At 46.6% G+C, this 22,326-nt stretch overlaps 1 protein-coding gene across 1 annotated transcript in view; it reads left to right on the top strand.

The window, feature by feature from the left end:
* RNF157 (ring finger protein 157) overlaps positions 1–22,326 on the top strand; it is a 105,366-nt gene that overhangs the window by 70,163 nt on the left and 12,877 nt on the right. Inside the window, exons 3-11 of the mRNA XM_006886186.1 lie at positions 8,964–9,052; positions 12,033–12,179; positions 12,591–12,708; positions 14,391–14,457; positions 14,715–14,758; positions 15,489–15,536; positions 19,273–19,344; positions 20,427–20,586; positions 20,786–20,898. Coding sequence (XP_006886248.1) covers positions 8,964–9,052; positions 12,033–12,179; positions 12,591–12,708; positions 14,391–14,457; positions 14,715–14,758; positions 15,489–15,536; positions 19,273–19,344; positions 20,427–20,586; positions 20,786–20,898 — 858 coding nt within the window. The remainder of the gene's footprint in view (positions 1–8,963; positions 9,053–12,032; positions 12,180–12,590; positions 12,709–14,390; positions 14,458–14,714; positions 14,759–15,488; positions 15,537–19,272; positions 19,345–20,426; positions 20,587–20,785; positions 20,899–22,326) is intronic.

Genomic DNA, 22,326 nt, shown 5'->3' on the forward strand with positions numbered 1-22,326 from the left:
GGCTGCTTCCCAGAGGTTTTGGCAAGTGGTGTTTTCATTGTCATTAGTTTCAAGAAACTTTTTAATTTCATTTTTTATTTCTTCTACTACCCAGTCATATAATAATGTTTTGTAATTTTCTTTGAATAGATACTTTATACTTCTGGTTAGATTTGTTGTTGTTATGTGCCGTTGAGTTGCTTGTGACTCATAGCAACCCTGTGTACAACAGCCCTAAACTCTGCTCTGTCCTGTGCCAGTCGCACTGTTTCTGACACTCCCATCCAGTTTACCCCAGTCACTGAATCAATCCACCTCATGGAGGCTCTTCCCCTCCTGCGCTGTCCCTCCTCCCTCCCAAGCATGATGTCCCTCTCCAAGGACCAGTTTCTCCTCACAACATGTCCAAAGTATGTCAGACGAAGCCTCAGAATCCTTGCCTCCAAGGAGCCTCCCGGTTTAACCCTTCCAAGTATTTAATCTTGTGATTAGCTATTGTGAAGGGTATTGTTTTTCTTAGCTCCAGTTCTATATTCTCTTTGTCACTAGAGAGAAATCCAATTGATTTTTGTATGTTGATCTTGTATCCTGCTACTTTGCTGGATTAGTCAACTATGTCCAATAGTTTTCTTGCTGAGTCTTTAGGGTTTTCTACGTAAACTATCATATCATGTACATAGAGAGATAATTTTACCTCCTCTTTTCAATTTGGATACCTCTTAATACCTTCTCTTATTGCTATCACTAAGACTTCCACTAAAATATTGAATAGGAAAGGTAATAGTAGGCATCCTTGCCTAGTTCCTGTTAAAGGCATTGATTCTTAATCTTCCTTGGTCAGTATCCAACTTTTAGATACATCCAAAGCAATTGAAAATACCTTGGGTTGGATCTGGCACACTTTACTCTTTAAATTTACATCCTTGCTCTTTGGCGCTCTGAAGAAGTCCTTAACAGCAGATCTCGCTGTGTTTTCTGATTTCATGACTGCTGCTACCGTAAGTGTTAATTGTGGATCCAAGTAAAATCAAATTGTTAACAACATGAATCTTTTCTCCATCTGTCATAATGTCACCCATTTGGTCTGTTTTGTTTTTTATTTTTATTATTATTATTAAATTTTATTAGTTTTAATGAACATTTACAGAGATTTTGGGTTTCATTCATTCATTGTTGCACTGTTTTCTCTAACCTCCTCCCCAGTTCGTTCTTCTTCCCCCCCCCCCGAATGTCTGTTTTAATTGTCCAGTTGCCACAGTGGTTGTCAAAGCCAGTTCTGATTAATCTCCTTTGTCAGTGTGTCCTTTGCCATTCCCTATCACTCCTCCCTGAGAGAGACTTCACCCTGATTCATAAGGAAAAGGGGATGGCGTATTCTCTTAGCTACTTCCTGCTGAAAAGGGACGCTGTGGGTTTCAGGGTGAAGATCTTCTCTCACTACCCTAAAGGGCCCCTTTGGCAATAGGAAACACATAGACTATTATGGAGATTGGTCTTTTTTTAATATATAAATAAGTAGATAGAGACCGAGATCACCTCATTCAGACTGCATGTTTGTGTATATGTGCGAGCTTACACTTCCATTCAGTTCAGGGTCTACACTGGCAGTTCCACATTTGGTCAGCAGGTGGAACTTTGCTGATGTAAGACATGTGGAAGGAAACTGCTGAACCCAAGAAGGAGCTTGTTCTGTGGCGGTACAGAGCCTTGATTGGCAGACCCCTGGACCTGCAGGAAAAGTGCTTATTCAGCCAGTGCTCTTCTTTTTGGCCTTGAATTATTGATTATTCTGAGATGTGGATTTGTTTCAATGCAGATGCCAGAAGGTTAGGTCTGGAGGGTGCTGGTCCCATCCCCCAGTAGAAGCTCACCACGGTTCTGGGCCCCTTTGCAGAAGCACTGAGAGTACTGGCGTGGCTCCATGCTCTCCCAGGTCTAGTGCCATGGAAGGTCTTCAGTGAGGGGGTGAGTGAATGGGTCAGTGGTGTGTTCTTCTAAATCAGAGGAGGCCTGGTGGTCCAGATCCTCCAGCAGCTCTTCAAAATTCGGCCAATTTCTTCCCAGCCTCAGAATCCCACTGGAGGTCAGCTTTGTATCGGGTCTGACTCAATAGCAATGATTTGGTTTGGTTTTTATCGGAAACCTATGTCCTTAACACATACGCTCGTGCTGGGTCAAAGGCCGGCAGTGACCAGCACATCCACAGCTGCTGCTGCGGGTGGGGCCTCCTGCCCTCATCCTTCCCTAAGTGTCCACAGTACCTCCTGCTGGTGCAGGTAGTGCTGGAGTTTGCTGGCCGTGGATAGTCCTGGAAGACAGCTGTTCATTCTTAGGTGAGGAGGCCGTTGGTGCTCTTGTTAGGGTAGGAGGAGCGTGGCCCTAGGCTGTCGTGCAGACTGCTGTCAGCATAGGGTGGTACAGAGAGCTTCCCGCCTTCCACCTTGCCCCTGTTGTGGCAGTCATAGGCCACCCAGCCTCCTGACATGCTGCTCAGAGTCCTGGGCCCTTCAGCGTCGGCCCACCTGTAGACCTGCCTTGCAGGAGCCAGCACAACTACCGCTGTGAACGTGGCTTGAGCAGTCAACATGACATGCCAGGACTGGCATCCTGTCACCGCTCCTCAGTTGTGTTGCTTCTCTGAGTGTCATCTTGTCAGTCCTGACAGCTGGCAGTCGAGTGACACGCTGCCTGGCCCCGGGCCGCCTCGCCCTGAACCTGTTGTTGCTCTCAGCTGTGTCAGTACTTCACGGTGAGAGTCTTCTTTTTTGCTGAACCTGTTTACAAAGCATGATGCCCTTCTCCTGGGATGGTTCCTTCCTCAGTGTTGCTATTAGGTACTGTAGAACTGACCGCATTTCACAGCTATGTTATGGCCAAAACCTTGCCCCGCCCCGCCCCATCCTCCCCAGCCCTCCACGGTGAAGCCCATTTGGATGGTCAGCGTATGAGTCCATCTCACTGAGGATCTTTGTCTCTTTTCGGGTAGGCTTAGAATTTAGCCAGTTCATTGCTGTTGTGTACCATCAAGTCAAAACTGACCCATAGCTGACCTTCCAGCTGGTTTTTAGAGACAGTAAATTGCATGGGACGAAATTAACCAGCTTTCTCCTGTGGAGAAGCTGGTGGATTTGAACTGCATACCTTTGCATTGGCAACACAATTCTTTACCATTAAGCCACCAATTAGTAAGAAGCAAATAGTTTAAACTATTGCTTGAAGAGTAACAGTAAACGAAACTGGTGTATAGAGGAGAAACCAACTCTCTGGGTAGAGAAATACTTTCTTCTTTTTGCCCAGTGTTTTCCTGGTAAGCTCTGAATTTATGAATTCTGTGTATTGCTGACCTAGTGGATAGGGAGTTGTGCCTCTAACTCAAAGGCAGGCAATTCAAATCAACCACTAGTTCTGGGTGGGAAAGACAGGCGGTCTCCCCCCATGCAGTGTACAGCCTCAGGAAAACTACTGGAGGGTCAGCTATGAGTCTTTTATGACTGGAGGGCAATGAGTTAATGAGGATTTATCTTTCAAGTTGCAAGGTCAGATGCCACCTCCTCCGGGAAGCCTTCCAGATTATCTCAGGCCAGACATGGGTTTTTTTTCCTCTTTCATGCCATTTCTCTGTCCATTTTGACAAGGTTTGTATAACTGGATCATCTACCTTATACTTCAGGTTTCTGAAAGGACAAAATGCTGTCTTTTCCATTTTAAATCTTTCCTCATTCCTAGAACTGAGTACAGCATGAAGATGCCTATTAGTTAAATCCAGTGTGCCACCATGAAAGAAACCGGTCAGTGGGAACCGCAGACAAGATGAGCTTTCCGTACACAGATTTTCAGTTGTTTCCTTTTATATTTGGAAGGCCTAACGTGTAGAGTTTTTATTGTGCTATAAAAGAGAATTCGTACAAAAGCACTTGGTTCTGTGTATTCCGCTCTTCATGGGAGCAGAAGAACTTGCTCTTTGTTGCCATAAACGGCTGTCTTGGACCTGATTCTAATTAATTGTTACCTGATAGGATGGTGCAAAACTGCTGCAAAGGGTTTCTGGACCTATAAGTCTTTTTGAAACAAAAACTTCTCTTTCTCCCATGGAGCTGTATTGGGTTCAAAACATTGACCTTTCGTTTGGCAGCTTAACTGCTATACCATTAGGAATCTTACCACTGCTGTGGTTATCATCTGGTGGAATACTGGACTCGGGCTACAGAGGTTTTGTTCGGTTGGATTTTTGTTGATTTTGTTGTTGTTGTTGGGTTTGGTGTTTTGTGTGTTTTTTTGTGTGTGTTTGAGGGAAATGGTAGAAGGGAGAGCAAGGGAAACATTTTTTTAAAAAACGCACCAAAACAATAAAAACAACTTGGGTAGGAGTTATGGATATTTTGTTGTTGTTAAGTTGTTAAGTGCTGTCGCGTTGTTGACGACTCATAATGACCCTGTGAACCAGAAAACCTGAACACTTGTATGACTTTCATTGTTTCTCTAAATTCCTAGAGTTGCCGGAGGCAAGCCATTTTGTAAGTGGATGCCACTCTTGCTTCCAAGCCTGTTTTAATCTGGGAGCTCCACCAAGCACTGTCTACCCCTGGGCCTGTGGAAATGAAAATTAATAACTTCACTACTCTCCCCAAAAAATGTTAATCCCAAAGTCATTTATTTTGGCTTTAAGCTAGTACTTGTGTAAGGTTTTCCTGCCTAATTACTTTTTGCTTAAGCATATTTTAAAAATTGCTTTAAATTCCTTTAGTATGACAGCTTAAGGAAAAGGGAGACAGCAAAGCAGGCCAGAGACTGGGTGTGCACTAGAATTTCCGTTTCCTATATAAAAGCCACCTGGCACAGTGCTGGCAGGAGAACAAAATTGGAATCTTCTTTCTGGAGAACAAAGTGTATTTGAAAATCTTAACAGTTTATTTCCCCTCTGCTCTGGTGACTCCACTTCTAGGAATAAATCAAACAAGGTAGGCCCAGGGCTTTATCACAGCATTTCTGTTAGAAAGGAAAAAAATAATGCAACTTAAAACATGAAATAATAGAGAATGATTATTGTTATCTCTGCTATGTACAGACTGTGAAAAATGTTTTCCAAGTTTTGCCAAGTGGGGAGAAGAACTTCTATCAAGTAATATATAGAGTTTGATAGCAATAGGTATAGATTTGGTTAAGTATTTTGTATAGATATAAACAGGTATTGGTATAGCTGTAGGTAGGATTGGAGGTGGAGAGATCACCCATTGCTGTGAAGTCCGTTTCAGTTCATAGCAGCTGTATGTAGGGCAGAAGGAACTGCCCCACAAGGTTTCCTGGGCTGCTCCCAAATGAAGCTTTACTGAAAGCAGAGAATCCTGCAAAGGTGTTTGTTTGCATTTTACTATGTGAACCCTAACAGAATGTTACAAACATTACAAAGAATGGAAATCCCAAGACATTAATTGTGCTCATGCAAAACCTGTACATAGACCAAAAGACAGTGAAATAGAACAGAGAGATACGGCATGGCTTTCAGTGAACAAAGGTACATATCAGGGTTGTATGTGGCATCAGGATGAGAGGAAGAATCTTCAACAGTCTGGGTTATGTACATGACACAACGCTGCCTGCTCTGAAGAGGACTTGGAATGCGTGCTCCAGAAGATCAAAGACTACAGCCTTCATTATGGGTTGCATCTCAAGATCCAGAAAACATTCACCAACTCAACCAATAAGCAGCATCATGATAGATGGAGAAAAGATTGAAATTGTCAATTATTCCATCTTAGTTGGATCCACAGCCTATATAACTTACAGGCATGAGCTCAAGAGCTGTATTGCATTGGGCAAGTTCTCTGTCATACATGGATCTCTCCAAATTACTGAGAAGCAACAATGTCTGTTTAAAGAATAAGGTGCACTTGATTCAGACCATGGTCATTTCAATCACTTGCTGTGAATTTGAGAGCGGACAATGAATTAGGATGACAGAAGAGTCAGTGCCTTTTGAGTTGTGGTGTTGGAGAAGGGTATTGAATATCTCATGGACTGCCAGAAGAACGAGCAGATATGTCTTGGGAATGTGCAGCCAGAATGTTCCTGGGAGACACGGATGGTGAAGCTTCATCTCATATACTTTGGACAGGTTGATAGAAGAGGCTTTTCCTTGGTAAGAGACATCATGCTTGGAAGAGTGGAGGATGATGATCAGCCCACGAGAGCAGAACCCTTAGACGAATTGACATGTCAGAGATGATGAGGCTGGCAGGGTCTCTGTGATTGATCCTAGACTTGATAACACCTAACAACAGCAACAACATCCTTTTACGATACTTAGTCTGTTCTGAGCAGGTTATCTGAGAAGCTGGACTCTGCAAAGAGTATGGCATTAGAATTGGAGGAAGCCTCACGAACACCCTGCCTGCATTGTCCAAGTGATAGATAGACTCTTGTCTACCGACAGCAGAGGACTCAAAGCCCTAGCTGATGAATGAATATCAAAGGTTATGGTGTATATCTTAACATAAAATGCCCTCAGCTGGCTAAATAAGCAGCATCATGATAAAGAGAAAGATTAAAGTTGTCAAGAATTTAATTTTATTTGGATCCACTCTGCACCCATAGAAGCAGCAGTCAAGAAATGACTTGTGGGAGCTCTAGTGGCAAGAAGCCGCACTGCAATCCCAGAGGTACGTGGTTCGAATCCACCAGATGCTTTGCTGGAGAAGGAGGGGCAATCTCTTCCTGTACCACTCAGATCTGATTTGACGGTACACACACACAAAATAATAAAATAAAATAAGAAATTACTTGAGAGATTGTGCTGAGAAATCTGCTGTAAAAGATTGCTTTCACTTGTCAAAAAGCAGGTTTCACTTTGAGGACTACAGTAAGCCCAACTGAGGCCATGAGGACATTCTTGGTCGTCTGATGTGCAGATGACAGCTGGACAACAGGCAAGGAAGACCAAACAATTAATGTATTTGAATGTAATATACAGAATAGTATTTACGAGAAGACTATCATCTGATTGTAATTTAGGTAAAAGTGTGTTTTCTCAAGGGTCACGTTTGTACATGTGAACTACCAGCAGTCATGTTGAGTACAGAAGTCGGATGTTCCAGAAGCTAAGTTACGGCTCTCTGATAAAAATAACCTCTTTCCACACAGGCCAGTGAGGACACGATTAGATTATAAATGGAGGGCCTGTTTTCCAGCAGTAGCATTCTGGAAGCAGCTGCTTCTGGAGTTCACAGTGCCACAAGTTCTGTCATTGTGAGGCAAATCTTAAGGAAGTCTGGTGGCCTAGTGAGTAAGCAGTTGGACTGCCAGCGCAGCGGTGCACTGTTTGAGTCTGCAAGACGCATGATTAGGAGGGGCAGTCTCCTCCCATGGAATTTACTGCTTCTGCAAATCCACTGGAGGGTCAGTTAGGAGTTGGTTTTGACGCAACAGCACACAACAACAATATGGCAAATCTGATACACCGAGGGGGCTCTGATGGCATATTCTGTCGCAAATTGTCCTGGGACACCAGAACAAGTTACCAGTGATTTGAATCCACCAGCCTCTCAATGAGCAGTCTCCCCTCAGAAACCAAGTGAATTGGAACTAACTTCATGACACCGAGTTTGAAGTTTGTTTTGTATTGCTTTAAATTTATAATATACGCATGTGACTTCTATGTAAAAATGCTGTATTTCCCAAATAGCTTTGTGACTACAGTGGGAACATTTTCAGTCAGCTTTACTTTTCTGAACATGGTTCTGGTGAATTCTTGTACTGTTGCCTTTTTGTTTATGATCTCATCATTATCATCTACACTCAACATCAAGAGGAAAAAAATCCTCACTAGTAGATCGATAAGCAACATTATGACAGATGGAGAAAAGATGGACATTGTCAACTACATTTCATCTTGACTTGTATTCACAATCAACACAGCCAGCTGATAGATCAGGAGCCATATTGCATTGGACAAGTCCTCTGTCATGCACCTCTCCAAATTACTGAGGAGTGGTGATGTCATTCTGAAGACTAAGGCATGCTTGGTTCAGGCCATGGTCTTTTTAGTTACTTGCTATGCATCTCAGAGCTGGACAGTGACTAAGGATGACTGAAGAATAAATGCTCTTGAGTTGTGGTGTTGCAGAAGAATACTGGCTATCCCATGGACTCCTAAAAAAATACATATTTTAGAGAAAGTACAGCCAGAATGCTATTTTGAACATGTTACTAGAAGAGGCTGTTCCTTGGAGAGGGACATCATGCTTGGAAAGGTTGAGAGTGAGGGTCAGCGAAAGGGAGGAAACCCCTCATTGAGATGAATTGACACAGTGACAGCAGCAGTGGCTTGAGTGTGTGATGAGGATGACACAGGATAGGACAGGATTTAGATCTGTTGTTCATATGGTTGCTGTGAGTCTCACTTGACTGGAAAACAGAACTCTCTATCCAAAGCTCTGAGAAAATGAAGTGGTTTCGGGGAGATGGTGGTGAGTGTCCATGTCCTGCCCCCGCAGAGCGGCTTCTCCAGCTCAGTGCTTCCCGCACAGTGTGGTCCTCCAGGGTCTCAAGGTCTGAGCCTCCCCTCCGCACGGGAACCCTCTCCTTTCTTTGCGCCCCTACCTGCTAAGTTCCTGAGGCCCCTTGGAGCTCCAGGGGAGAAGAGAAGGCTTGTGGCATCTCAGGTCAGGGGGAAAGCCTGTTGTGATAGCCTCACCACCTTGTGCCCTCTGATGTTGGAGCTTTTTATGTTTTAGTAGGAATATCTGATTATCATTCTGGTTCTAAAGAGTGACCCAGATACATGACACTTAATGGAAGAACAGGTAAATCTGGTGATTTTGAGGCTAACTTGAACCTCCAGTCCTGATAACTGTGAACTTGAGCAAGTTCAGTCAATCTGGGTTGGAGTCGGGGTCAGCGGTGCCGCCCCACCTCACCTGGGTTCTGTAAAGCATTGTGGGGTCTCCATCAGCAGGCTAACTGCGTGCCTCTCCCGCTGTTTCTGGCAGTTCCCCTATGCCGCCCCACCTCCTCAAGAACCCGTGAAGACGCTGAGGAGCCTGGTCAACATCCGAAAGGACACTCTGAGGCTGGTCAGGTAAGCTCTCCACCTGCGCAGGCAGGGGACGGCGCAGCGCCAGCGTGCCTCTCACCTGTGTGCCGGTCAGCCTTACTAGCATTAGGAGCCTTGTACTGAGAAAAAAAAATAAATGTTTAGTGTAGCTTTTTATTAGGAGGCAAGTCACATGCCATACAGTTTGTCCTTTTAAAATCAGCTGTTCATTGACCCGCAGTGTGTTTGCAGGGCTGAGCAGCCATCACCACTCTAATGTGTACAGTTTTTACCCCCCTCCTCACCCCTAAAGCCAAAGCCAAGCCTGCTGCAGCTGTGTCCCACTGCCTGCCACATATTGCTCCTGCAGAGAAGCTAGTGGGTCAGAACCAAAGACATTCTGTCTGTGGCAAAGCAGGCCCTGCAGGAGCTCACCTCCCCACACGCTCCCCTCATGCCTACCAGCAGGTCTTCACCAGGAAAGAGAGAAAATCTCTGGAGAATCTGCCTACCCAAATGGAGAGACCAGAAGACTGGTATTGAAGTCCGGCAACAAGCAGCGCAGCCAGGTGGACCCTCAGGGAAGCTCAGAGTTCCCAGATCTCTTAAAAATGAGCAGACATCCAAAATCCCTACCCATGTGAGGAACGGCTATAATAGGAAAGACAGGGATGGATGGAAGCAGCTGAGCAGAAATCAAACCTGTGTTGAAAGAAGCCCTTCATGTACAACTCAGGGACGAAGAGAGGGTGCTCCCTGCTATTTCATGGACACAAAGACACAAACTTTAAGAAACCAAATGAAGTGCCTGTAAATTTGAAGCAGAGGCAGAAATGACAAGGCCAGTAGATTGATGAAATATCAAGATCCTAGGGCGTGGAGCTGATTGGCAGAGAGGTGGGAACCAGAAGAGGGGAGGTGCGGTTATGGACCGGTTTACAAGCTTCAGTCCCCGTTAATGAATGCTTCTAGAAAGAGACAAGAGGGGATCTGAAAGGAAGAAAATCACCACTCATGTGCATAATTTAAGAACATTTCCCAGAAGCAGAGAACACGTGTTTCTAAATGGAAAGGATCTGAATGTGCCCAGTACAGTGGAGGAGAGAGAAGAGGTTGCGTTAGCTTTCAGAAGAGAGCGTCCGCAGCGCCACGCCGTGCTGGGAGCTGAAGGATGGAGGGACGTTTCAGCAGCTGCCTCTGCAGTCTCAGGCCTCTGCTCACGTAAACTTTCCAGGAAGAGAGGGTAGTAAAGATGGTGGCACGACCACCATTCACCCTTCCAACCCGCTTCCCCATAGTCATGTTAGGTGGGCAGTGACTAGAGATAACGTTCACTCCAATTTCTCTGAGAAAAGATTGGGTGCAAATTTAAAGTGTTTGGAAAAAACCAAAACTCTCAAAAGTTTATGCCCTCAGCACACCCTCTTTCAAGAAGCTGGACACAGCTTCCTGTGCACTCCACCAAAATGAACAAGTAGCTCAACAAGCAGGAAGATGTAAAATGCAGGAAAAAATGAGGCTGTGTGAAAGGCCAGGATGCTTGGGAGAGTCCAGAGGACACTGTGTGCCAGGTAGAGGACGCCAAGGGCCAAATAGGGGGGAGCCGAGGGCCAGACTGGGGAGCGCTGTGGGCTGGACAGGGTCGAGGAGCCCAGAGCCATCAGGGGACTCTAAAAGTAAGGACTCCAGAAGACGGCACAAATACAACACCTGGGGCGACTAAACATTTTAAGCCGGTAGACGGTGGGAGTATGAATCATGAACACAAAACTGCAACATAAAGAGCAAAACCAGTGTAGGCTCTGAGAGAAAATGTGTGCAGGTGAGGACCAGTGGTGAGCGATAATGACATGTCTAGGCTGCGAAGGTTATTTCTACGGTCACAGCAGTGCAGGAGCTCCTGACCTAGCAGAGTGATGGTGTATCTTCACTCAGGGTGGCAGAGTGGGAGGAGAGGTAGAGATCTTCCTTCCCATGGTGAGAAACCAATAAAATAGCTAAAGCTGCAAAAGTAAATAGTAATCTGAACATGTTATTTAGAAACATGTGGGTCTGTGGCAAAAACTGATCAGCCTGAAGAGGTGAAAGTGATTTCTTACAAAATGAGAGAGGAGGGGAGGGGAGGAGTGGGTCCTGCTGGGGTTTTGTAAAAAGCTTTGTGGAAACTATTTGAACTATGTGATTAATAACTTTAACTAAAATAAAAACTAAAACAAAGACATGAAAAAGATCTGGCTATTGCTCAGGGATGTTAATTGTAGAAATAACTCCTAGGTAAAAGAATGTAAGGTGATGATAAATGTCACCATGTTTGTATACTTTACTCAAAATGCTGAGTCTTCTAGTAATCTGAAATAAAAGAAAAATGAAAAACAAAAAAAATCAGAGAAGGAATCGGACACAACTAATGATCTCTAGGAACCCCTGTGGCCCCCACCCCTCCAAGTGACCAGAAGAGCTAGATGGTGCCCGACAGCTGTTGAATATTCTGATCATCAGTAAATAGGCACTGAAGGATTCTGGTAGAGAAGGGAGAAAGGTGTGGCGTGGACCTTCAAATTCTTAAAGAATCTAAACTAACTGAACCTACTGAGGCTGGATGGGTCACCCCAGACAGCTCCGGAGTCCTTGAGTTGCTCTTCAAATCTTTAGCTGAAACTTCCTCCAGAATTACTTTTAAACTGAGTAACAATGTAGCTCAGAGATTAAAAAGATTGGGTACTGAGTTTTAATGTGTGTGTGTGTGTGTGTGTGTGTGTGTGTGTGTGTGTGCTATAAAATATTAAAGGGTCAACTGTTCTAAAATATAGATGGAATGTTGTGCGGCAGGGGGTTTAAGCTAATGGAAGTGAAACAAGAAGAGAAATAATGATACTATTAACAGATATGAAGAATGTCACCAGTGTCACAGATTGTTATTGTCTGGAAACCGTGGAATAGGAGTGGATGCTGCTCTGTATATTTTTGCCAGAACCAAAGTGAAACGTTCATTTTTAAAACACTTGAGTCTTTTACGGCTCCCTAGATGCGCGGAAGAGGTGAAGAGCCCAGGTGAAGAGGCCAGCAAAGCCAAAGTCTCCTACAATGTAGAGTTCACCTTCGACACAGATGCACGGGTGGCCATCACCATCTACTACCAGGCCACCGAGGAGTTCCAGAACGGCATTGCCAGGTGAGGACAAGAGGCCAGGTGAGCAGCTTCCTCCCCACACATCTTAGGGTCACTGCCCTGCACTCTCACCTGAAGAGGAAGGTATTCTTTTCCCACCAGGGAAGAGCTGGTTCCTGAACTCAGGTGTTCTGTGAAAGCTCACTTGCCCCTCTCATCCCCTCAAATGGTGCCATGGTTCTTTATAGAGCTATGGTTATTAGGGTGCTTTTCCTAATACATGAAGCAACCTTTCTGGGGCCGTATGGGTTGAATGGAGACGTTTAATAGCATTACCAACTGAGAACAGAGGAAAGAGATTTTCAAGGGCACCTTTTCTATGCCAAGGCATGTTGACCAGAGAGAGACTGAGGGAACTGTCAGCCCTACTGGCCTGAATACTTATCCTGCTTTGCTTCTTGCTTCAATCGATAGCTACATCCCAAAAGACAACAGCCTCCAGTCAGAGACGGTGCATTACAAGCGAGGGGTGTGCCAGCAGTTCTGCCTGCCCTCCCACACCGTGGACCCCTCGGAATGGGCAGAAGAGGAGGTGAGCTGTCTCTCCAGTTCCTCCTGAGTCCACTTCGACTCACGGCAGCCCGTGTGTGTGTGTGAACAGAGCTGAGCTCACAGAGTATCTCGTTATTTTAACAAGGAGTTGTTATTAAGAGAATTTATAGCAGGTTACACACCACCCCAGGGCCTTGATTCAGTCCTTCGAACTGTACATCCATCTTCACCCTCCTTTTCTGGGTGGTTCCTCCTATTAATAGAAATTCATGACCTCTAAGGTTCCTGTTCATCTTTCAAACTGCTGTTTTCATTTGATCCCGTACAGATATTTCTTAAGAGTGTGCTGTTCAAGGCACACACTTACCCTTCTTATGAGGTACTATCCATAGCAGCCCTGTGGACAGCAGACCTGAACCCGGGGTGATCCTGTGCTGTCCTTGTTGTCTGACACACTTGAGCCTATTGATGTGTCCGTCCATCTCATTGAAGGTCCCCCTCTCTTTCACTGTCCCTCTCCCTTCCCAGCCATGAATCCCTTCCTGAGGAATAACCCCTCCTAACAACATGCCCAAAGTATATGAGGTGCATCTTCACCATCCTCCACTCTGAAGAACACTCTAGCTGTACCTTCTCTAAGACATACCTGTTTGTTCCTTTTTGACACATTTACTAATCAAGCTAAACTGTTGTTGAGTTTTAAGAAGATCTTGGGATATTTATGGCTTAAGGTTTAAAGATTGTCTCAGGACAATAGTTTTAAGGGTTCATAGAGCTTCCATAGCTCCAGAAAGTCTGACTTTTGGTAAGATTAGAAATTCTGTTCTGCATTTTCCCCCTTTTGACCAAGATTCGTCTACAGAATTTTTTATCAAAATGTACCATAATAGCAGCCCATCACATCCAGTTCCTTTAGTTTCATGGCACAGGAGACAGTTATTTGGCAGCACCACATTTCCTCTTCCTAAACCAGGTTCCCCTTCCTCCCTTACTGCTCCAGACAAATGGAGACACTTGTTCCGTGGATGGCTCTTGGGAACCTTTTAAGACCCAAGTCCTACACTGTGAATTAGAGCACAAGCTAAACATGTTTCCAGACTATTTAGCTGCAGTGTCTCGTGAAACCATCACACTGAGCCTCCAACCAAAGAACTAAGCCCCAGGAGCGCTTTGGTGTCCACGCTGTAAATCTGTCACGCAGCTTTTTACAGGTGCCTCAGGAGGGATTTCAGTGGCTGCTCTTCAGAAGCAAATTACCAGTCCTTCCTCCTGGGACGACCCCTCGGTGCGGGCTCGAACCCTCACGTGAACCGTTTCCCTCCCTCGGGGTCTGTAGGACGAAATCTCAAGGCAGCTGCTCCTCAGCCCGCAAGGTCCTGCCAGACAAGGGGGCTGCTCACCTGGGAGCCTGTCCCTCTCCTCAGGCCTCTGAATGGCTGCATATTTCACACCAGCAGTACAGCTAGCCTCAGTTTGTCTCTCCAAGTATGAATTTTAAGATCTCTGTGCTCAGAGAAGAGAACCTGCAGTTTGTTCCTTACCCGTGGAGGGCTTCCCAGAGGTGCTGACTAGACTTTATAGGTGTCACAGGGACTCGAGGTTTAGGGGTGGTGAATGAGAGCAGAGATGGGGCTCAGCCTCTCAGCGGGGCCTCCCTCCATGACAGCCACTGTTGCACTGAATGTCCTACATCCCTGTTTTCTCCTCCTTCCTTCCCTGCAGCTTGGCTTCGATCTGGACCGGGAGGTGTACCCATTGGTGGTGCATGCCGTAGTGGATGAAGGCGACGGTAGGGTGATTGATGTCTCCGGGAGCCCCAGTGCCCTTTGTGGTTCACGATCCCGGCCGCAGCTTGGCCCTGAACAGCATGGCGTGCCTGCAGTTCCTATAACCTCCTCATCCAGGGTCCCAGGTTTTTGAGGCTGAATGTTGGGTGATGGCCCATGCCCCTTCTGGTTCACCAGACAGGAGAACTCGAGTGGTGACTGGGCAGCCATGTGTCGGGGGGTTCATTCTCCTTACCTATGTGCCTTTCATTTTTTTTAGAGTATTTTGGCCACTGTCACGTATTGCTGGGCACTTTTGAGAAGGTGAGTGACACACTTGACTCCATCGATGCATTCTTTCATGCCCACTGGCTGTGGGGCTTGGCCAGGTGGGTCAGCTGTGAGATGCTGGAGGACCCTGGAATGAGGACTGACCTGTGTCTGATTCCAGCCATGCCTCAAGCTGACCTTCGACTCACCTTTGTCTTCCGGAAATGGTGGGGTTGGACTCACTACCTGTCAGACCCTTCCGGGCTCCACTGACTGGTTGCTGGCGAGTCCGTTTTAACTCAGCGACCACGTGTGTCAGAGCAGAACTGTGGTTGCAGGTTTCAGAGGCTGAATTTTCCAAAGTAGATTCCCAGGTTTTTCTACTGGTAAATTCAAAGTATCAGCCGTTCTGGTCCAGCCAAGCCCGGTTTGCACCCTCCAGGCCTCCCTCCTTACTTGTTTACTGACAGTCAGATCCTTCTCGTCACTGCGACCTTAGAGGACAGAGTGGACATCCTTCCTCGGGCTCCCAAGGCTGTAAGCCTCACAGTAACATATCATCTCAGTGGCGAGAAGACACAGCTAGGGAGTTAGAACCACTCACCTTTCAGTTAACAGCCAAGCGCTTAACCAGCGCTCCACCAGGGCTCCTTTCCTTATCTTGAGAGACTGTCATTCCAGCTGTGGGTGTCCCAGAGTGTATGTCGTTAGAGAAGTGGACGTTAGGACGCTGACTGTTTACCGGCCTCCCTGCCTCCTCCTAACTGTCACATTTTCATTCCAGCATTCAGACGGGACTTTCTGTGTCAAGCCCCTCAAACAGAAGCAAGTCGTAAGTGTCTGAGGCTCAGCCACCTTTGCTGTATGTCCTCCTTTTATTTAGCTTTTCTCTTTTTCGCTACATACTCTTCTTCCTCTTCTCTCTTTTAAAGAATTTTCTCTACACATAAAAACCCCCTAAAGTATACATAACAAAAATTGCTCTTTTACCTATTTTTAAACGTTGTATATGATTAAGTTGGAACCAACTCATAGCTGCCCCTCCAATAGGTTTTCGAAGACAGTAAATCACGTGAGGAGATTGTCCATCCTTCTCTTGTGGAGCGGCTGGGGGTCAGAACACTTGCCTTTGGGATTACAGAACAGTTTTTACCACTGAGACACCAGAACTCCCTTGTACACCTTAATCATGTTCATGGGACAGTGCAAGCATCACTATTACTTATTGCAGAAACAGTATTAAACACAAACTATGTACCCGTTAAGTATTAACCCCACTCCTCTCCGCCCTGCTAATCTTTCATTCACTGTCTGCTTTGCCCACTCCGGACAGCTCAGCTAATAGAATCACAGTATGCAGTCTTTAGGCTCTATTTCTTGGCGGGTTTTTGAGATGCCTCCATGTTGGAGCAGGTCTCAGAACTTCGTTGGTCTTTGTGGCTGAATAATACACCTTTTTGTATATACACGACTTGGGCTTATATGAAATCTATACTTGAACCAGGAGGCAGTTGTCAGAGAAATGAAATACTTCATGGTTCAAAATTAGAAAGGGAGTGTGTCTCCATACCTTTCAATCTATATGTGGAACAGATCAGTTGAGAGGCTGGACTTCATGAGGAGGAATGTGGCCTCAGGGTTGGAGGAAGACTCATCAACAACCTCCCCTGTGCAGAAGACGCAACCTTGCTTGCCAAAACTGAGGAGGCCCTGAAATACTTGTTTCAGAAGATAAAGGACTACAGTCTTCAATATAGATTGAAGCTAAACATCAAGAAGACATTTCCCACCACTAGGCCAAATGGCAGCTTCATGATGGATGGAGAATAGATTGAGGTTATTAACAATTTCAGCTTGCTCAGCTCCACAATCAACACTCTTGGCACCAGCAGTCAGGAAATCAAAAGATGAATTGCACTGAGGAAGTTTTGCTTTCCTCTCCCAAGTGCTGAAGAGCAGTGATGTCAGTCTAGAGACTAAGATATGCCTGATCCAGGCCATGATTTTCACAGTTACATGCTGTACATCAGAGAGCTGGATAATGACTAAGGTTGACAGAAGAGTTATTGATGCCTTTGAGTTGTAGTGCTAGAGAAGAGTCTTGAACATACCATGGACCACCAGAACGAAGAAGTCTCTTGGAGAGGGTGAAACCAAGTTGCTCTCCGAAGGCAAGGATTTTGAAGCTCTGTCTCACATACTCTGGGCATGTGGCCAAGAGGGACCAGTCCTTGGAGAAGGACATCACACTCAGAAGGGTGGACGGATAGCTCAGGAGAGGAAGACCCCAGGATGAGATGGGTTGGCATGATAACTGGAGTGATGGGATTATGTGTGTTGGTGTCAGAGTGGCTCAGGATAGAGCAGGGTTCAGAACTCTGTACATAGGGTCTCTATGAGTCATAGGCACCTAACAAAAGCCACCGTCGTTCTGTTCACTTTTCATCTGTTGATGGGCATTTGGGTTGCTGCCACCTTCTGGCCGTTGTAAGTAATGCTGCAATGGACACTGGACTAGAGTCCACAGCCCTGCTCCACCTTTAATCAAAGAAAAGAAAAAAAAGTGCTTTCCTTTGTTAAAGCAACACGGGGAGTCAGAAAGGAATGCCGAGTTTTGGTGTCTTTATTGTTCCCTAATCGTTGGCTTTGAAGCAGCCATTATCTGAGCTGAGAACTAGAGAAATCAGGGAGAAACTTTTTTTGTCTGAAATGCCAGAGTGAAAAGAACAGAGTGTTAGGGTCTAATTCAGAGGCAGAGCCCCTGGAATGAATTCATCCCGCCATTCATTTTCTGAAGTTTATGGTTTGCTGGTGGTTTGCTGGCCGTCTGGCCCTGCAGTGTGACGGACAAGTAGTGCTAGCAGCTGGCGCCTCCCCCGGTGGGCCCACACTTCACTTGCCTTTCTTACAGAGGCAGGAGGAGAGCTCAGGTGTACCCTTGGCATCCATACGATCGGGAGAGCTGTGGAGGAGCATTGCCAGTGTGAGTGGGCATGGGGTAGCCTGCCCCAGGGGCGCGAAGCCAAGTTGGAAACAGAAGCCCCTGCAGATGGGTGAAAGATACCCCAAGTTCTTTTTTGTTTAGTCTTTTGAGTTAAATAGTCACCCACCTTTTAATAGAACAAATAGTAGTCAATAACACTTTAGTATAAATTTGTTAGGAATTTTATTAACAGCATTGAGTATAGTCATGCTGATAAAACCAGTTTTAAGATGAGCAGAGAAGAAACATCTAAGCAAAGGAGAGTTGTCTCATTCAGTCCTGGTTGTCCAAGAAGCAGCTAGAAGGCCTCGATGGGCTGGAGCAGGTGGCTAGAGGGAAGGGATTTGTCTGTGTCCTGCTAGATTGGTGTCAGACTGCACAGTCGGACTTGAAGTCAGAGGAAGACTAGATTGTTGTTGTGGTGGTTGTTAGGGGCCACTCCAACTCACAGTGACCCTGTGTACACCAAACCCTGCCTGGCCCTACACCATTCTCATGGTCTTAGGGGAGGAGACCACTCCCTAAGGAAATCCAACTGTGAGACCCAAATAACCCAGGCTAGTGAGAGAGATGGGGTGTAGGACATGGACTCCAAACCTATTGAGGTCTGCCCAGTCAGGGTGGATTGAGTGAACCAGAAGAAAGGCAGACTTTTAATTAGTTTCATTTTCATTAATTTCCATTAATCAGAATGGGAAACATTATAAATACCATTGCAGAGCCTTGGAATGGGAGACTTGGAAGGACACAGTAAGCCTCTCAGGAGCCTCGTGTACTCAGTGGGGCGTGAGACACGGTTTTCCTCTGGCCTAGCAGAGACGTTCTGTCGCTCTGCAACTCCAACTCTGCTCTTCCTTTCTAAGAGGAAGGAAGAAGTGTCCAGCAGGTTCCGACTGTAACTCTTCCTGTTATAGTCAGCATTCCAGCTCACCCACATTTTAAAAGTTCAAGTCCATTCCAGTGTCGACTGCACCAGGTGGAACCAGTTCAGAGCGCTGGATGGAGGTCTGGGTTTTGAGAGACAGATGCCCAATGGGGACAGTTTTGCTGTGTGTTTGCAATTTGTGGGGGGACGTTGGGGTTGAGTTGGGCTCTGATTCAAGGTCTTATACTTTTTCACCCACATTTCCCTCTCCCTCTTGATCCTTGCCCACTTTATTGCCTCTTTACCTCTGCCTTTATTTTCATACCTAGAGTTTATTACATGGCTAATAGTTTTTTAATAAAGATTAGAAAATTCAGATTATCAGAAAGAAGGGGGGGGAAATAATGTGTAATTTTGCTACCCATTACTCTAAATACATGCAGACACAGTACCGCCCACTTCCATTTCTTGGTCACGGAACTGCAGTGCAAGCCCCCTGTCATGTTTGTGATGTTTCATGCTCCTACAGAACATAATGGTGGAAGAATTAAAAACTTTTTTTTTCCTCTTAAGAAGAGAAAACACGATAAAAGTGCCCCTGGCACGTCCAGGCCTCCATCCAATTCTTTCACTGTGTGTGCGTCGTCCTTGGTTACCAAAGGCAGGCGGGGGATGTTCAGACGCGTCAACCTGTCCTTGAACTTTTCCATCTGCTTCCAGGTGGATGGAGTTAGCTACCTCCTCCAGGAGATCTATGGGATTGAAAACAAGTACAACACGCAGGAGTCCAAGGTAAGTTATCCAGAATTCCCAAGGGGTTCTTCCCAAGAAGCAGTGTCATCCTCGGACCCCCGGTGTCATGGTAGAATGTATCGCACAGGTTTTCTGTGACTGACTTCTCGCCAGACCTTGCTTCTAAGGCACCTCTGGGTGGACTTGAGCCAGCAAGTTTTTAGTTAGCAGCCTTGCGCCTTAACCATTTATACTGCCCAGAGCTTCCCTCCTAACATGTCCTGGACCAGAATCGGGAATTGTGTGTGCAAGCTCTGGAATTGTTAGTTCCCAGAAGGGTACTCCTCATTCCTCATTTCAGGTGACTATTTCTCCAGACGTAGAGCTAGGAGAGGCTGTTCCTTGGACAGGGACATCGTGCTTGGAAAGATGGAGGGTCAGTGAAGGAGAGAAAGACCCCTGAAGGTGAGGGATTGGCACAGTGACTTCAGCAGTGAGCTCTAGTGTGTCAGAGGACGAGGATGGCACCGGGTTCAGGTCAGCTGCTCGTAGGTTCGCCGTGAGTCGTGCTCACCACATTTCTGTCTGAGAGCTCTGGTGACTTAGTGGTAAGGAGCATGCCCCACTGGAGAAGGAAGGTCAGTCTCCTCCTGCGCTGTTTACAGCCTCTGCAAACCCACTGGAGGGTCAGCCAGGAGTCTGTTCTGGTCGAGCACAGCTCAGCCACAACCGCAAACATCTCTCTCGAGGTCTGTGGCATAATCCATTAAATGGTACACTGCTAGCCAAAGGTTGGCAGCTTGACTCCACCAGCCAGCCTGTAGGAGAGAGATGAGCAGATTCTTCCCATTAAGGCTTTCAGCCTGGGACAGCCGGTGGACGGTCAGCAGTGGTCTGAGCTTCCCTCAGTGTGGCCACAGTACTCTGTAGGTCTGTAGTGGCGTCTGGTTGCTCTTTTCAGCCCAGCAAGTTCCTCTGTTGTCCTCTCACACTCACCTGTAGAGTTTTTGCTGTCCCCTCAGCTCAGGCTGTCAGAGCAGAGCAGAGCCCCCCGGGGATGAGCTCTTTAGCCAGGCTGCTAGTCAGTAAAGGGTGTGACTTGAAGGCCACTGTGCCCTCAGTGAACTCTGTCTCCTTGGCAGGTGGCAGAGGATGAGGTGAGTGACAACAGTGCCGAGTGCGTGGTGTGTCTCTCCGACGTCCGGGACACCTTGATCCTGCCCTGCCGCCACCTCTGCCTCTGTAACACCTGTGCGGACACCCTGCGTTACCAGGCCAACAACTGCCCCATCTGCCGGCTCCGTAAGTCCAGGCTCCCAGCAGGTGGGACTGAGGCCACAGGCCACTGCTGGGCCCACGTGCCTGCGAGGAGCAGGGGGCAGCCACGTGTGTCCAGGAGGAGGAGCAGGGGTGGCCACACGTGCCCGGGAGGAGGGAACCCTTGTCTGGGTCCTTGGTCACTCCTGCATCAGAACGTCCTGACTGACTGCCATCTTCACAGCTTTCCGCGCGCTGCTCCAGATCCGAGCCATGAGGAAAAAACTGGGCCCTCTCTCCCCAACCAGCTTCAACCCCATCATCTCATCCCAGACATCTGACTCCGAAGAGCATTCCGTAAGTCGGGCTTGGAACCACGGCCTCCTGGCTGCCTTTTGTCACCCGTTTGCTCCCATTTCTCACCATGCTGCAGCAAGGAGTGAAACCTTAGACACTGAAGTAAACCATCAAGGACCCGCTGTGTTAGAAGACAGGACAGTGGGAAAGCTCGCACTGGTCTCTGAACTCCCTTTTCCTCCTGGCCCTTGCTGTCCAGTTAACAGTAACCATTTCTAGAGCTCTCTGCTCCCAGTGGACACTCCAGGGGGTCTGGCTCTGGGACTCCCACAAGTTGTCTGGGATTTGAATACAGTTTACTACGTTTAGCTTGAACGACTGAGAGTGGAGTAGACAGGGCATCTGGTCCCATTTTAATTCTGGTGCGTGAGTGCCGAGAGCAGCCGTGGAGCCTGCAGACAGTTTGCTTTGAGTAACCCACCGAGGAAGGGAGTCCTCACTCAGCAAACGGTGCTGGATAATCAGCTGTTTAAGGGGGGAATCAGTGGAGTGCTTTCCTCCTTACCTGACCATAAATTCCAAAGGGTGTAGCCGGTTCACTGTATTCAAAACCAAGGAAACAGAGCCAAACCTTAGAAACCTAGAATGATAAAAGATTATTCCATTGATTCTGGAAAGGGAGGGTGACTCCAAACTTGAAAATGACAAAGGAAAGACTTGGTCCATTTTATTATACAACAATGCCAACTTCAAAGGCCTGAGAAGCCACTGAAATGCAAGGAAAATCAACCATATTTTTAAAATTTATTTACAACATACATATCAGAAGAAAGGCCAGTAACTCTCTGGCAGCTCCGGGAGGGAAAATCATAAATAAAAAGTAGCTAGATGGGCAAAGGATGCAAAGCACAGATTCCCCACAGCAGCAGAGCTGGGTAACTAACCACCTTGCACAAGTGGAGTTCGTCCACACCGAAGTGAAAAATGCTGCAGATGATAGTGATGCTGCTATTCACCTTTCAGATGAGATTTAAAGGCAAGCAGTGCTGGCAGAGATGCCTTCAGCTGGGCCCTCAGCAGTGCTGGTAGGGCTGGGACAGACAGCATTTTCTCAGTGAGGGAAAAACGTGCAAACACCAGTTTTATATCAAAAGCCTTGAAAACATCTAAGCTCCCATGTTGCCACCGAGGTATCCTTTAAACTTTGGGCTGGCACAACTCCCACAGGCCACCGTTCGGCTAGTAACAGGCCGGCTCATGAAATAACTGTGTCACGCCTGAGTGCTGAGCTCCTTTTTGAAAATCATTTCTCTGTGGCCAAAGGGTCAGCTTTTACCTTAAAGCTCAGGTGACAAGATGAGGGTGTGGGGGCGGTCGTCAGGGGACAGGGAAGCTGACGTAACCAGAGCAGCAGTGTGGCACGGAACACATGCCAGCAAGCAGCAGGTACTGAAGCTGGTAAATGACAGGAGCTTTCCTGTGTAAACT

Source organism: Elephantulus edwardii, unplaced genomic scaffold (assembly GCF_000299155.1).
Source record: "Elephantulus edwardii isolate Elephantulus edwardi_28Jun2011 unplaced genomic scaffold, EleEdw1.0 scaffold00048, whole genome shotgun sequence".
Classification (NCBI taxonomy): Eukaryota; Metazoa; Chordata; class Mammalia; order Macroscelidea; family Macroscelididae; genus Elephantulus; species Elephantulus edwardii.